Source organism: Rhopalosiphum padi, chromosome 1 (genome assembly GCF_020882245.1).
Source record: "Rhopalosiphum padi isolate XX-2018 chromosome 1, ASM2088224v1, whole genome shotgun sequence".
NCBI classification, from domain to species: Eukaryota; Metazoa; Arthropoda; class Insecta; order Hemiptera; family Aphididae; genus Rhopalosiphum; species Rhopalosiphum padi.
The window spans coordinates 5,815,980-5,830,995 of record NC_083597.1 but is presented as its reverse complement, the minus strand read 5'-3'; the positions used below and the strand labels follow the sequence as shown (position 1 = coordinate 5,830,995).

At 27.7% G+C, this 15,016-nt stretch overlaps 1 protein-coding gene across 1 annotated transcript; it reads left to right on the top strand.

The window, feature by feature from the left end:
* Positions 1-2,753: 2,753 nt before the first annotated feature.
* On the top strand, positions 2,754-14,441 carry LOC132918706 (sialin-like). Its single transcript, XM_060980128.1, has 4 exons — positions 2,754-3,325; positions 11,259-11,609; positions 13,387-13,745; positions 14,227-14,441. The coding sequence occupies exons 1-4, from the start codon at positions 2,754-2,756 to the stop codon at positions 14,439-14,441; spliced, it is 1,497 nt and encodes a 498-aa protein (XP_060836111.1).
* Positions 14,442-15,016: the final 575 nt, after the last annotated feature.

Here is a 15,016-nt window from a genome sequence, read left to right as displayed (position 1 = left end):
ATTATATTAAATTAAATTATTGAAATTATAACTTTGAAATATAACACTATACTATTTATTAATACAATTTATAAGAGAAAAACTGATAGAAATGTCGAGCTTGACTGATTATTTTAACTTAAACTATTTTAGTTTATAGCATCATTCGATTTATAAACAACAGATAACAATTAAAATTATATGCATTGATTTGAAATAATTACACTGGGTAAAAAATTGTTTAATAAATTTATTATCCTTGTAAGTTTAACATATGTCTATATACTACAAGAAATGTTGTTTTTCATAATACTTCATAAATTATTGCCTTAGAACTATTTTACTATAACAAAATAAAAATACATTGACAAAGTTTCAAAATTTGAAAGTTTTTTTATTAATAAATACATGATCAAAATATGTATATAACTATGAAGTAAGTAAAAACTTATTCCATGTTAAATTTAAAACATTCTATTGTGTAAGAGAGATACTAAAACGCTTAAGTTGACTTATTCCTTACGATATTTTAATTTAAAAAATACATATTTATAAAACGTTTACATCAGTAAGTAGCATATGAGACCATTTATACCAAAACAATTTTATTCTCTATTCATATTGATTTAATATTGTATTTATCAATTATACCTATTCAAGCTAAAAAAAGATGTATTATGAAAATAATAAATAAATCGATTATAATATGTATAACCGTTTATAAGTAATTAGACACTCATAAAAAGTAAACATTATTATAACTAGGTATATCGTTATTATGTACCTACTTTAAATTTTAAGTTATGTATAATTATGTTTTAATCATGAGTAGAATAGATAATGAAATAAATATTCAATAAATTCTAATTAATTTCAATAGTAATGTTGTCATAAATTAAAGGTTCGATCAGCAATAGGTTTTTTATAATAGCATACATTTCTTAATATTTAAAATTGATATTTATTTTATTTAATTTTTAAATAATAAGTATCTGTAACTGATAATAATATTGTGGTTTTATATAAAATATAATTTTCATATACATAAAATGTAGTGTAATAAAAAAAGCGTATTTATAATTATATCAATTCTCAGCGTGACACAATAAAAAAATAGAAAATATCCCCTACCCATAAGGGTTGAAATTCGAGTAATAATACCATAATGGCCGATATTGATTTAAATTAAAAAATGTTCCGTTAATTCGAGAAGAGGTTAAAATAGGTATTTGAAAAATCAAAACCTACAACACAATACAAATGTTATATTTTAATATATATTATGTATATATAATTTTTTATTACCTTATGAAGGCAATACTGTCTATTCATAACTTCATAAGGATACGTCGTATCTGCGCGTGTCGTCTAACTAACTCAAAATATTGGAATCATTTTTATTAAGCTTTTTTGATTATTTTATATTTATATTTAATATTATGAACATTTTAATATTTTAAAATTTTTTAAATATTAAACAATTTATTTAGATTTACTTCAAATTTTAAAATTCTTACGAGGGTTTAATAATAATAATAATAGGGTCTATACTATTTTTACTTATAGTATAAAGGCGAGCAAGCTATGGAACCATTCTGCTGTACAATATGTATATAATAGGTCACTGTGATTGATGTGTTAAATTTAAATTTAATGATATCATTCTATGCGAAAAACGAATTTGAGTGGAGACAGTCTATCCTCCACCTATATGTATATAATATGTATAATATAGTATATTTCGTGAAATATTTTTAGATATTACTATTCAAATTTATAAGTAATTTATTTTACTATTCTTAATACCGTAGGTTTATTAATTGTTATCGAAAAAATGGCATCATGTATAGAAAATATAATTACAAACAAGTTATGTCTCCAAGAATATATTTTTTTTGAATTCTAATAAAATAATGAAAATTGTTATTTATTGTTTAAATATGCAATTTCGTCCAAATTTGAACTTAAAATGCCTATAAAAAAATTAATTACCCTTGTATTTTTTTTTCTTCGTTATTAACTATTTGTAAGGAATTTTAAATTTTCAACTGACAAACAATAATTAGCAAATGTTCATGATTTTAACAAATTTCATTAAAATATTATCTTCGAATGACCGGAAAAAAAAAAAAAAATTTTGCTCTTGTATTTTCAATATTTTTACATGCCAAATGTATATAAAATCTTATATCAAACATGACTGACCCTTAAAAATCTAAAATCAAAAATCAAAAATATCAAGCCTCAAAAAGAATCGAAATATTTTAAACGTTTAATACGTTTAACCGTTGCTCCGCTCAGAGTTTAAAAAAAAAACTCGCTATAATAGTAAAAATAACAGAGCAAAACGGATTATTCAGAACTTAGAATACTGTGCCATATTATACGTTGGCGAGATCAAAGACGACGCGTGTACGTATACGAAGTCCTCTCGAACATACCCGTGTTTGTAAATATTTACTTTATGTCGTACGTTAATCAACAAAACTCGACAGTATGCAAAGACCGTGTTTACGATGCGGCCCCGCGTCTCCCCTTACGATCCGAGTTCTAGGGACGACGCCCGTCCACCAGTGTGGTGTCAAGCCGAAATAATATTATCGTATTATGCGTCATATACTTTGTGGTGATTTTTCAGTTGAAACGTATCGATGTATTTTGCATTTAAATATCATCAAACGACGATCTGCCGCCCGTTCGCCGCCGTGATAACGATATAACGACAATACGTACACGTCATAATATTATTTATACATATTATCATTACGATTCCGATGTTCAGCGTGCCACCACAATTGTACAGCAACAACAGAAACTACGACGAAGACGACGACGACGACGGCGACGGCAGCGGCGGAGGCGGCAACAACGCAAACAACGTCATCAACGTCAGCGTGATCGGATCGTACGACCTGAGACAGCGCCGGAAGAGATGCGCGGTCAACTGTTGGCTGACCATGGTGTTCCTCGCGTACTCGTTCCTGCTCACCGTCCGGTTACACTTCACGTACTCGATGATGGTCATGATGAACGTGCCGCTGGTGGCGGCGTCCGTCGACCGGCCGCTGTGTCCGGGCGCCGTGCTGGACGTGGGCGCCAACTCCACGACCGCGGTGGCCAGGCGTCTGGACTGGACGATCCGGCAACAGGCGGCCACGATGGGCGCGTACTTTTTCGGCACGCTGGTGTCCACGCTCCCGGGCGGCGTGTACTCGAGCCGCGGTTACGAGCGGTCCATAATGCTGTGGTGTGTGGCCGTCACCGCGGCCACGATGGCACTGGTGCCCGTGGCGTTCGTACAGTACGAGAGTTGGGCGGCCGTCACGTTCCTCAGGTTCCTGCAAGGGTAAGTCCGATTGAGATTGGCGCGTAGGTCAGGTTCCTCTGCGGTACATCGCACTATGGGGGCGTTTTCGTGTGCGTGTCGTGCACTACACACATTATTGAACTACAGGACCACTCGCCGAGCATGCTTACCCCGGTTTTTTTTTTTTTTAATATTTCAAGTCTCGAAAATCTGATTTATTTGAATTTCAAAATACTATACATGAAAATTATATATTTAATTTTTAGTGTACTTCAATACCGTAATATTTTTTTTAAATTTTAAGATTTTTCTTAGAAGAGTATCCAGTGACGAAAGAAACTCGTGTTTTCAAATTACAATAATCCACCAATATCTTCGAAACCCGTTATAATAAACATTTTAATTATTATCCTTATACTACGCAGAGTTAATGTAATAACTCAAAAACAAATTGTTTAAATTTTGATTTTGACACCCAAAAGTTTTCAAATTTTTCACTAAATTATTTACAATAAAACGAGGCTTCTCATTTGAAAAACAGAAGTTTAAATTTTTACGGGACACCTCTTAAGTAGAAAAATAAAATCACAAGAATTTTAAAATACACATATTTATTGTGTTCTTTAAGTATACTCGTATTTAAACAATTCCAAAAATTTAAATTTAAATGATTGAAGAAAAAAAACCTGTTGTTTCTCCTTTTTATGATAAGAAAATTACGAAATATAATTTTGTGAAGTATATTTGGAAACATGGTCACTCCGTTCATATTCACCTTGAAAAATAAAACGTTACAATCTGTTTTTAAATCACTATATTTACAATAATATTATGTATAAATAAACAAATACATTTTTCTTTTATTTAATAATCTAGTTGACACTAATGTACAATAGCATGAACCACTATGGTTATTTTGCAACAATATGTAATAGTAGAATACATTTAAAACTAAATATTTAGTTTGTATTAAAGAAATTTGAAAGTTAAATAACAATAACTTCAATCTGTGACCTAAATTGTAATTTAAAAAAAGTTTTTTTTTATATTTAAATTAATTGTTTGTTAACTACCTAATAACTTATAATTTAACTTTCTTTATTGTCTTTCTTATTTTTTACTAACTAAAATTAATTATTGTTTTCATTAACTTACCAACCACTATATATCAAAAGTAGGCAGCCTGCAGCTCGCATTTTATTCCTGTAAGATTCTATCATAATACCATTAATATCTATCGTATAAAATGTTCTTTAGAAATACAGATATAATTATTTGCTCATTCTATGAATTTGATACTCACGTCAAATTCTGTCTTTTTAATGGGTTGAGAAAATGTTATTTTTAGTTATACACTGGATGCAATATTCATAAATGAACAATTACAATATTATGATGTGGTGTTCATTAACATACTTAATATAAATGTGGGTGGTAAGAGATAGTCAATCATTGAGTCTCCACATATATGTTAAAAGACATTGATGTATCGGTTTGATACGTTATAAGTTTAATTTATATTTTATTTTAATACGATTACATACAGCTTAAAAAGTCATCAACAAAGCTGTTAGATAATAAACTAAGCACATTGCGTCTGACAGGACTTCCGACTTCTGTATTTACGCCTTTCACTAGCCACGTAAATCTTTATCTTAAAAATTGCATTATATAAATATATCGTTGCACTCTAATGTATATCATAATGATTAATATCAATTCACGATAACTTTTTTAACATTAGTCAACCATCATCTGCTGTAATGGCATAAATACTGTGTATATTTTATTAATATTTTCATAAACTGCATGTTTGTTCTTATTTTGTCATAAAACAAATGTTTATAGTTTTGTAAATTTCTAAGAATAAATTAATAATAATAAATATGTTAAATAATGATTGTAAAAGTTAAACAACTAAATACATTTTTATCAACATATTTTAATAATATGTGTAGTATCTGATTTATATCAATTTATCTTAAAATTAAAACAATTTACTAAAACATGTATCGTATATTATTAAGTTGTTTTATTTTTGTATTTATTTTAAACAGTTCATCCGAGTTTTAAGTTTGACCATTTCATGAACTGAGTTAATATAGAAAGTTAAACGATTAAACAGACACGTGCATTTTTGTGTTAACGCTCGTCATTTCATTATAGATAGTTATGAAAATGCGATTTTCATTGAAATAATATTTTATTATTAATTATTAAATAGCTCAAACTAATTTCACCATACTTAATTTATCAATCACATTATATTAACCTGTATGTAAAACCTGTATAGTGTATAAAAGACACACTTAAAATATTATACATTTATAGCTATTGAATGAATGGAACAACGACCGCCGTGACCATGAAATGCCTATCCATGACGCCGTATTCGAATTATTGTTCTATCGTTGAAATGTATAAACACTAAAAAACATTTGATTTGTACTATTTTATTAACCTGACCTTACTCTAACAGTCTAACCTAAACTACACAGATACATTGTTATTATAAGGGCTGAATATAAATGACCTCTAATATATTATATTATTTTATAGTAAATGTTTAACTATTTGTTTTTGTACTAAAAACTCGAAAAAATCTATGAATACGCTCTAAAAATTAATTCTCTTTAAGTCTATTTCAACTTAACACAATAAATCAATAACAGAATAAATTTAAACTGACCGACAGAGCAATTCATTTAGACGAGAGCGATCAACGTCGAACCAGATGAGCAAAAACTCGTGTAAAATAGACAAATCAAAAAAAATCCTTCGTTAAAATATTTAAGAGGAGCTTTCCGAAAAAAAAAAGTTTACATTATCCAATAATTCGTGTTTACCGAGTTTGTATTAACGAGGAAATACTGCAGTGTAGGTACCAACGCGAACGGTTGAACAAACACAAATTTAATAAGATTTTACGATGCTATTCAACTACGAGTTACGTTACCTACACCAATCTTAACGTCGCGCGATACGTATTCTATTACCCATACGGGCTATATATACGAACAACAACAACGGCAATAATGATAATAATATAATAACGTAATTATTTTCGGTTGAAAAATTTTCGTTACGGAATACTGCGACGAACGATGAATTCAATACGGTCCCGTTGGCGCTGTTGGATAAGACCGCCAAGCACGATCCCGAGGCGCCCGCAGACACCTTCAGTTTATTATTAGGTGTACGCATTGTATTACAATGTCATAACGTATTATAATATTATTAACGTGACATTTTCCACGCTGTATATTCGATCTTATAAAACAGCATAATATCAACATCCTATTTACACCCGACTTCGCCACCGCCACCGTACGACGTGTCCTCTTGCATTTTTCGACTGAAAATCTACAGTCGTTACCATATTTCGAAAAAGCGCTATTGCCGAAATAGCTATAGCGGCTGTTTCGAAAATGTTGTTTTTTTCGTAATCCTTTATCCCAGTTAGTCGGCTTTTTTTTTATTGATTCCGAGTGAATATTTCGCTTCTCTTACAACGAATACCTTTGTATAAAAATATCACGTATCGTATTATGATACATTATTGAGTGAGTGAAAATATTTATTGAATTCTCAGTCATCGTTTCCTCAAATACTATAAAAATTATAGTGAGATATGGGTTGTATGTGTTTGTGCAAGCTTTTAAAAATTTTAATGTGTTTGGACGTTTGGACATTTTCTAAATTCTGCATTACGTTTGGCTATATTTTATGAATGTATTCATAACCCTGTAAATTCAAAAGTATGATTTTTTATAATATATTTATATTCTGTTTTTTGAGTGATTAAATCACTAATAGTTTTAAAATATAAACAAGTATTATTAAGAGTTTTACTTTATTTTCATTTTCCTTGAACTTTTAGCCCTATGCTCTTTTTATAGTATTCATAAATTTTAATTATATTTGACAAATATACTTGTCTCGATTAAATACTCTTGCTTATCTAATAAAACTTTTTGATGAATGTAATGTTATTTATAACATTGCATTTTGTATTGTTTTCTATTTAAATTTCTTGTAGCCCATCAAATAGTATAATGAATACAATTTAAAATTGTAACATGCGTCGAATGACTCAACTCTATTAGTTATGGATTAATCATTCGTAGGTTTTTTAAATTATTGTAAACCAATTATAATATAATAATATAATTTTTGTATATGAGATAAATTATTTAATAATATAGTTAAACTATTGATCTAAATTCAAAATAATTTTTGAAACACAATTATATGCAATAAAATAAAGCTAATATGTGGAAACGAATGAAATTATCGTCGACGAATTTAAATATATATTAAACATAGTGTATCTCTATTTTATTTTGTTTATCTCGTATATTATACTGTACTTACTTAAATATAATTTTAAATAATCATCATTTTTTTATTTACATAATAAATTTAATTATTTAATAGTATCAATGAAAAATTTAGAAAGTTGTGATCAAAACGTTTGTTTATTTGAAATTTTCGGCTTAATGTACTAGAAAAATAAACAACAATTAGTGCATAATCTGTATAATTATACTTCATCGAAAATCTTGAATACCATATTGTAAATTAATTAAGTTTTTATTTAAAAATAAAATAATTACTATTCATAATAATATTATTAATAAATTAATTGACATTTAATACAATATATTTTCTAGTACCATTAAACTCGGTGTATATTATAATATGTTTTATTATTTTTAATCAAAAAATAGTTGATAGTAGAAACATTAACAATATTATGTAACATAAAAATTGTGAGTGTTTTTTTATTTTAGTAAAACAATTTTTTTTACATGTAAGTATCTAAAGTAATTGCATGTGAAATACTCATAAAAATTGTGATTTATTTGGGTTATAACTTGTTATATTACATACTTATTATACTCATGTTTAAATTTTCAAAGTTTAGTGTAGATATGGATAAAGATAACGATAAACTAATGTAAAAAAAAAATATTTATGTACTAAAAATAGATAATTTGTGTAAAAAATGTAAAATAACCAATTAACAATTTGGTTTTATTTTTACTGTATGAAAACAGATTGTAGTTATTATTTACCAACAATGCTCACATAAATATAGGAATCAAAATTAAATTTTTATTTTAAAAATATCAAATTAAGTTGGAAATAACTTTTATTACTACCTATTATAATTATATATAATTACCTATTTTATATTAAAATATTCAAAAATAAGTATTTCGTAATATAATTATACGCAAGTAATGTGATTTTATCTTTCCTTTTTTACAAAATTATGTAATTTTACTGCATACATATTAAATTTTTATTTTATATATTCTTCAACATACTATTTTACGAAAAAAAAAATACAAGTTAATGAAACATTTATAATAAGCAAAAAGTGAAAATAATTTTTATGAATATAATATACTTTAGTACAAATTTCCAAGATAAATCCATTCTAAGTATAAATATATTTTGTATACTGCCTATTGAATATAATATAATATCTACGTAATTCCTTTAATTCTTATTTGCTTTGAGTTAAGTGTATTGTACAAAATTAAAATCTAAAGTATTGTTTGATACTAAATTAAAAAATTCTCAATTGCATTTCTTCATAACTTTAATAATGTTAAAATAATATACAAAATTTAGTTGAGGTTTGAATTATACAATGGTTGTTGAACATAAATATCGATTCCAATCAAGTTAAAGAAAAAAAATATTATGTTACTTTACAATAATATGTCTATCTTTATTCTGACAACTTATTTATATATTTAACTTTTTACAACAATCCTTCCCACGTACACGCAAATCAGTAGATTTTTTCAAACGTAAACCACACAGCTTTTCTTTCTTTTATAAATTCTTAATCTTAAAACTTTGAAACAACGACGTTTACATCTCGACTTTTATTTTTATTATTCGAGCATTTTACTAGTACTGTGTAATGTACTCAATTCCTAAATGGGCCATCGTTTGATAATCACAGTGCAAATTTTATGCAGTTTTCTTATTACATATTTACCATTTTCGTTCAACACTAGTCACCAACGATAAAATAGCTCATGCGGTTATAAAATAATGAAATCTATTGGGGCCGCTACACCAACATTTTCTTTTCTCTGACTATCTCCCACCACATAGTATAGGACAAAGATATTTCGTATCTTCACGATTACGACTCTCTGGTTCAGTTTAAGCCAAAGGCACTTATCATATATTTTATAAAAAATATTTCCTGTGCATTGGCCGGAATACTGGAAAGATTTTTAATATTTACATTTTTATAAATATAAGCCTGATTTAATTTAAAATAATTTTGATTATTTTTAACCAATAATAACTTATTCAAAAATGTAAATATTAAAAATCTATCCGGTCAATGCACAGGAAATATTCTTCTTTATCAAATACATGATAAGTGCCTTTGCCCTGAATTTAACCAGAGTCATAATCATAGAAATACGAAATATCTTTGTTCCCATATTATGCGGGAGATAAACAGAGAAAACAAATGTTGTTTTAGCGGCCCCTTAACTAAACCAGCATATGATGTGTACATTTTGTATGGTTATTTATCTAATTAAACTAATAGTCATAATAATTTATTTGGTTTACAGTTAAGGGAACCGATTAGACAATTTTATTTTAAAAGATTTTTAAATATAATACCCCCTTGTTAAAATTTCTATTGTTACACTTTTTTTGTTTTATGATTAAAAAGAATATATTAACTAAAATAGTAGACGATTAGAACAAACAAGTAAAATCCCAATTTTAAATTAGGCGATTAAAAACTTTTCAAGAAAGTACCTAAACAGATATAATATTTACGAAAATCTAAAATATAGTCTGAAAGAAAATATAACCTCTGGATTTAAATTTGAAAGTTAGGTTCATCTTTTATACATTTTGGTAACAATATTATTTTACCATTTCTACTTAATCACATTAACCTTAACATTGTACCTAATTAATTTACATAATATGAATTTTATGTGTCTATGTTATTCTATTTTACTAAATTAATTAAAACTCATGTTCTATAAATAATTGTTTTAGTAATTAAATGAAATATGAATCCTTTCCAATGTATAATCATAAAATATTCACTTTATGTATACCTAACCTATTATACTTAAATACATTACGCACAAATATTTGTACATTTTTTGCTGATTTACTTTCTCGTTCCTTTTAAATACACTAGATTCTCCAGAGTATTACTCTTCATTGCCCAAGCATTTTAGCAGTGTACATATAGTACGATAATATTTAATGTCGCCAAGCAATAAGTAGCGATTCCAATCTGAAACAATCTAACGTTTCAACGTTAGTCCAAAAAATAATATCAGTGTACACAAAACTGGTATCGTAGAGAAATAATTTCGTTGCAGCCAAAAACGTTATGATGTTGGAAGAAACAAATATATAGCTCACTCACAATCTAATCCAACCTATAGTCATTAACTCACATAAGACTATTATGTCTATCTAAATAATCTCCTTAAAACGATAATACGACCTCCCACATCTAACAGCATTAAATCGATTATACAGGGTGATTAATTTTTCACAAACTTGGCAATAACCCAGGAATTACATGGAATTTTCAATTTCGATAAATAAATCATAAAAAAAATAAAAAAAGGTAATTAAATATAATTCCTTATATTTTCCAAGATATTAGTTGATTTACGATGGAAAAAAAAAACAAAAACAATTTATATAATATCGACAGTCAAACTGGATTTTACGATTGCGTAGAAAATAGAAATCAACTACTTATAAGATAAGGACAACGCAGTATAACAATAAGATTTACAATAATATGTGGATAATATTTATGCACAATATTCACTTCGAAATTATTTTCTTTTGTCGTTAAGATCACTCTGATATTACGTTGTTTTAATTTCTCGATCGACGCGATCACTGTTATATATTGTGATGTACAATCACCGGTTTCGATGTTCAGGTGTGCGTTCGGGCCGACCGGCTCGTGTGGCGGGATATTAGCCGGCAAAATCGTACCAAAAACCAACAGAATCCTATACACGACGTTCATGTTCTCCGGCACAGTGTTTGGCGGCTTCTTCGGTCACTTATACAGCGGAATAGTCATACCTAACGTATCGCTCGACGGCAGCTTTATAACACTGTCCGTCATCGGATTCATCTGGGCCGCCGTGTGGGGGACCATGATTCATCTGACACCATACATTAACGACTTCAGCGACCTCCCTAAGTCCGTGTCGTTCATCTCGACGGCGTGGACCGTGATCATACGATCAATGCCGTTCATCAGTCTACTAAACGCATCATTCGGGTACGGGACGTCACATTTATTGTTACTTGATATTATATTATTATATCGTTACGTTTTTATTAAATAAAATATTAGATATCGAATAAGTCGGATAGTATAAGTAAAGGATACAGGATACGTAAGTCAAGTCTTAATATTCCTGCGTATTCGGTTTTCGATTTGTATTCTACTGTGTACGTCGTATATTGTTATCCTCCAAATATTATTAACTATTCTTGATTTTTTTTTTTTTTTTTTTTTTTAATATAAATACCGATTAATTATTTTCAATTACTTAGGTTTTTATAAACTTTAAGGAGTGTTTTGTTGCCAAACAAACTTTTTTTCAAATAACAACCAACTTTTCACTATAAACTATTATGCACGTACATTTTTTGAAAAATATTGACTATCTAAATCAAAATTTTAATGAATTATCTATGAGTTATTAAAAATAATAAACTTATAAGTAAATGGTTTAAAAAATGTATAATATAATATATCTATAAAATAGATTAAATATTTGTTCAGTGTTTTTATACTCAGAAATTTTTTACAAAATATAAAATGTTAATAGATTAGTATTAATAACTAGCATTTTCAATATCATAGATCAGTAATTGTATAATTAATATTCTTGATGAACAAAATTGAAAACTCAAAAACTACTCGTCCGATTTTCGGTTTAGATACATTAATATTTCCAAAAAAATGTTCTGGTTGACAATTTATAAAAAAAACATAGTGATATACTCATAAGAAAAAAGTGACATTGCCACAAAAAACTTATTAAATTATATAAAAATCAAAATAATAAAAAATATGGCCCTTGAGTATAATAAAAAGTTTTTTTTAATTCATTATTAAAAAATAAAATATAAATATACATGGTAAATCCTGTGTATATTTCAATGTATGTTTACACTTTTTTGGTTAAAATTTAAAAAAATGATAAATAATATATAAAAAGTTTAAAAATAATGGCTTACTTAATTAAAATACTAGTCATGTTTAAGATAAAGACAACATTTTTCTATCTAACTGAAATAGTAATGTAATACATTTTAAAGGGATTCGAAACCGACCATTTTTAAGGAGTTCAATATGGGTAGTTTTCTAAATGTGTGTATGTGGGTCGTTTAAATGGTGCGCAGAAAGCACAATGTAGATAAAATCGCGGAAGAAAAAGATCATTAGTGTGTGTGACTATGTATAAAAGAAATATTGGATCACTCACAGACGTACATGCACATGTCAATAAAGCACAAAACGAATATTAGTTATTTGTTTATCGTTAAAATTATCAATCTTTTGGCAATTGTATCGGCTAACCTATTCATTCGATAAAATTTCGTTTTAAATTTGTCATTAAATTTACTTAAAAAAGAATTTCTTACATTTTTCAATTTATTTTTCACTCCATTATTATTCACGATTGAAAAATGCTTTATATTTAAAATATAAATCTTTATTTTGTAGAGTTTAGGAATTCAATTTTTGCGAAGTTTTTTTCAAGTTAACTTTATTGAGCATTGAAATAATATGTTTTCAAAAGTTGTAACAGACGACTAAAATATTTGATATAGTCGATAAAAGATAGATCTAATTTAATAGAAAACACAGACGGAATCGAATCCTTTTGTACGTTTGTATTATGCATATTTAAAACAACAACAACATACATACAACATACATCGTAGATAGGTACACAGTTATTATACTATTGTAAAATGTATCACTGCTATCGTATGTTAATAAATTATTGCATTATATTTTTCAAGCACGTTTATTTTTTTAGACTCGGATTTTTATACAGCTTTATCACTACCGGATTACCGATTTACGGTGCCAATGTCCTAGGCGGCGATGCTGTGAAAACCGGCATACAAGTATCTGTGTCTTGGCTAATCAGTTGGGTTACGTCTGTAATCGCAGGAATCTCGGCCGCGTCGATGACGAATGTCGACACGAATACGAAAATAAAGGTCAGAAAGCTGTATGTTGGAATTGTGTTAATAGGATCACCGATAATGCTCTTGGGTGTCATGTTTGCAGAATGTGACGTGTCGTTGGCCAGAACATTTATAAGAATGACTGTGATATTATTGGGCTTCGAACGAAGCAGCATTCGAATAAATTCTCTAGACTTGTGTCCTGGTTTGTTCTATAACACAATATTATTGAATTATACACATTATTCTAAAGATCTCTCCGTAACCTATATGTATTATATAATATAATAACTATAAACTTAAATTTATTATCTTTTCCATAAAAAACTATTTAACCGTAATTGCTTTTTTAAATATTCAGGATAATAAATTAATAACCACCATTTAATTTTAACTTTAATTTTTTAAAATCTTCAATTCTAATTGATATTAACCTATTATGATACACGATTAAACTGATCAATTATTCACAAATAATTACAAAATAAACGTTTTACTCAAAAAAGTAATCACATGGTTTCATTATTTTTTTTTTGTCTACGTCTTTTTTTCTTACACACGTACACACACGTACTGTGTCACACGTACTTCACACACTCATGTTAAAAAATATGATTATTATATTTTAAAATCATTAATCACTTTTTTTTTAAAAAATGCATTGTATTTTTATTATTAAATTTCAGGTTATGTAGGAAGTCTAATAGCCATGTGTGATGTTTTTTACTCCATGGGCAATATAATTGATTTAGTGTTGGTTCGAAATATATTTGCAAACACTATGAATTGGAGCATAACATTTCAGGGGACTATCATCTTATCAATTGCGTGTAGCATACTATTTCTTTTGTTTGGCTCCTCACAAAAACAATGCTGGGATCAAAGATACGTACATCCGTAAACGCAAAATAATCATCCGTGTGGACCACGATGTTCACGACGATATACCATCTGCATATGAAAAAAATCTTCGAGTATCTAAAAATAATTTTAAAAAATTAATTTTTATTAAAAAAAAAAGTTTTTCTAATGGATTGATTGTGATGTAATTATTATTTTATCATTTTCATTACGTAGGTACCTAGCATATTATTATAAATACAAGACTGCGTATAAAATCAAACCGTATACTAATACTTAAATTAGAACATTAATCACTTCTTTTTAAATTCTGTGATCGCAATAATATCTTTACCATCATTTTTACAATTAAACTACAATAATAAATATACGCTAACAACAGTCATGTTACATTTGAACTTAATTTGTTGCACGAATAACTTTATCGTCAAAAAACGTTGGTGGCGATCATATTTGCTTACAGCTTAATACACATTAATAATATATGCTACTTGGAACAATTTTTAAGGAACTTTTGTAAACATTGGGTGAATGCCAAAACGATGGAAGTCAAAACTATCAGAAAAAAAAACACGTTGCTTGTAATGAAAAATAAAACTTTAATATCATTATATA

Coding starts and splice junctions, on each gene's coding strand:
- LOC132918706 (XM_060980128.1), top strand. CDS start 2,754: ATGTTCAGCGTGCCACCACAATTGTACAGCAACAACAGAAACTACGAC. Junction 3,326..11,258: donor TTCCTCAGGTTCCTGCAAGG/GTAAGTCCGATT, acceptor TTCGATGTTCAG/GTGTGCGTTCGGGCCGACCG. Junction 11,610..13,386: donor CTACTAAACGCATCATTCGG/GTACGGGACGTC, acceptor TTATTTTTTTAG/ACTCGGATTTTTATACAGCT.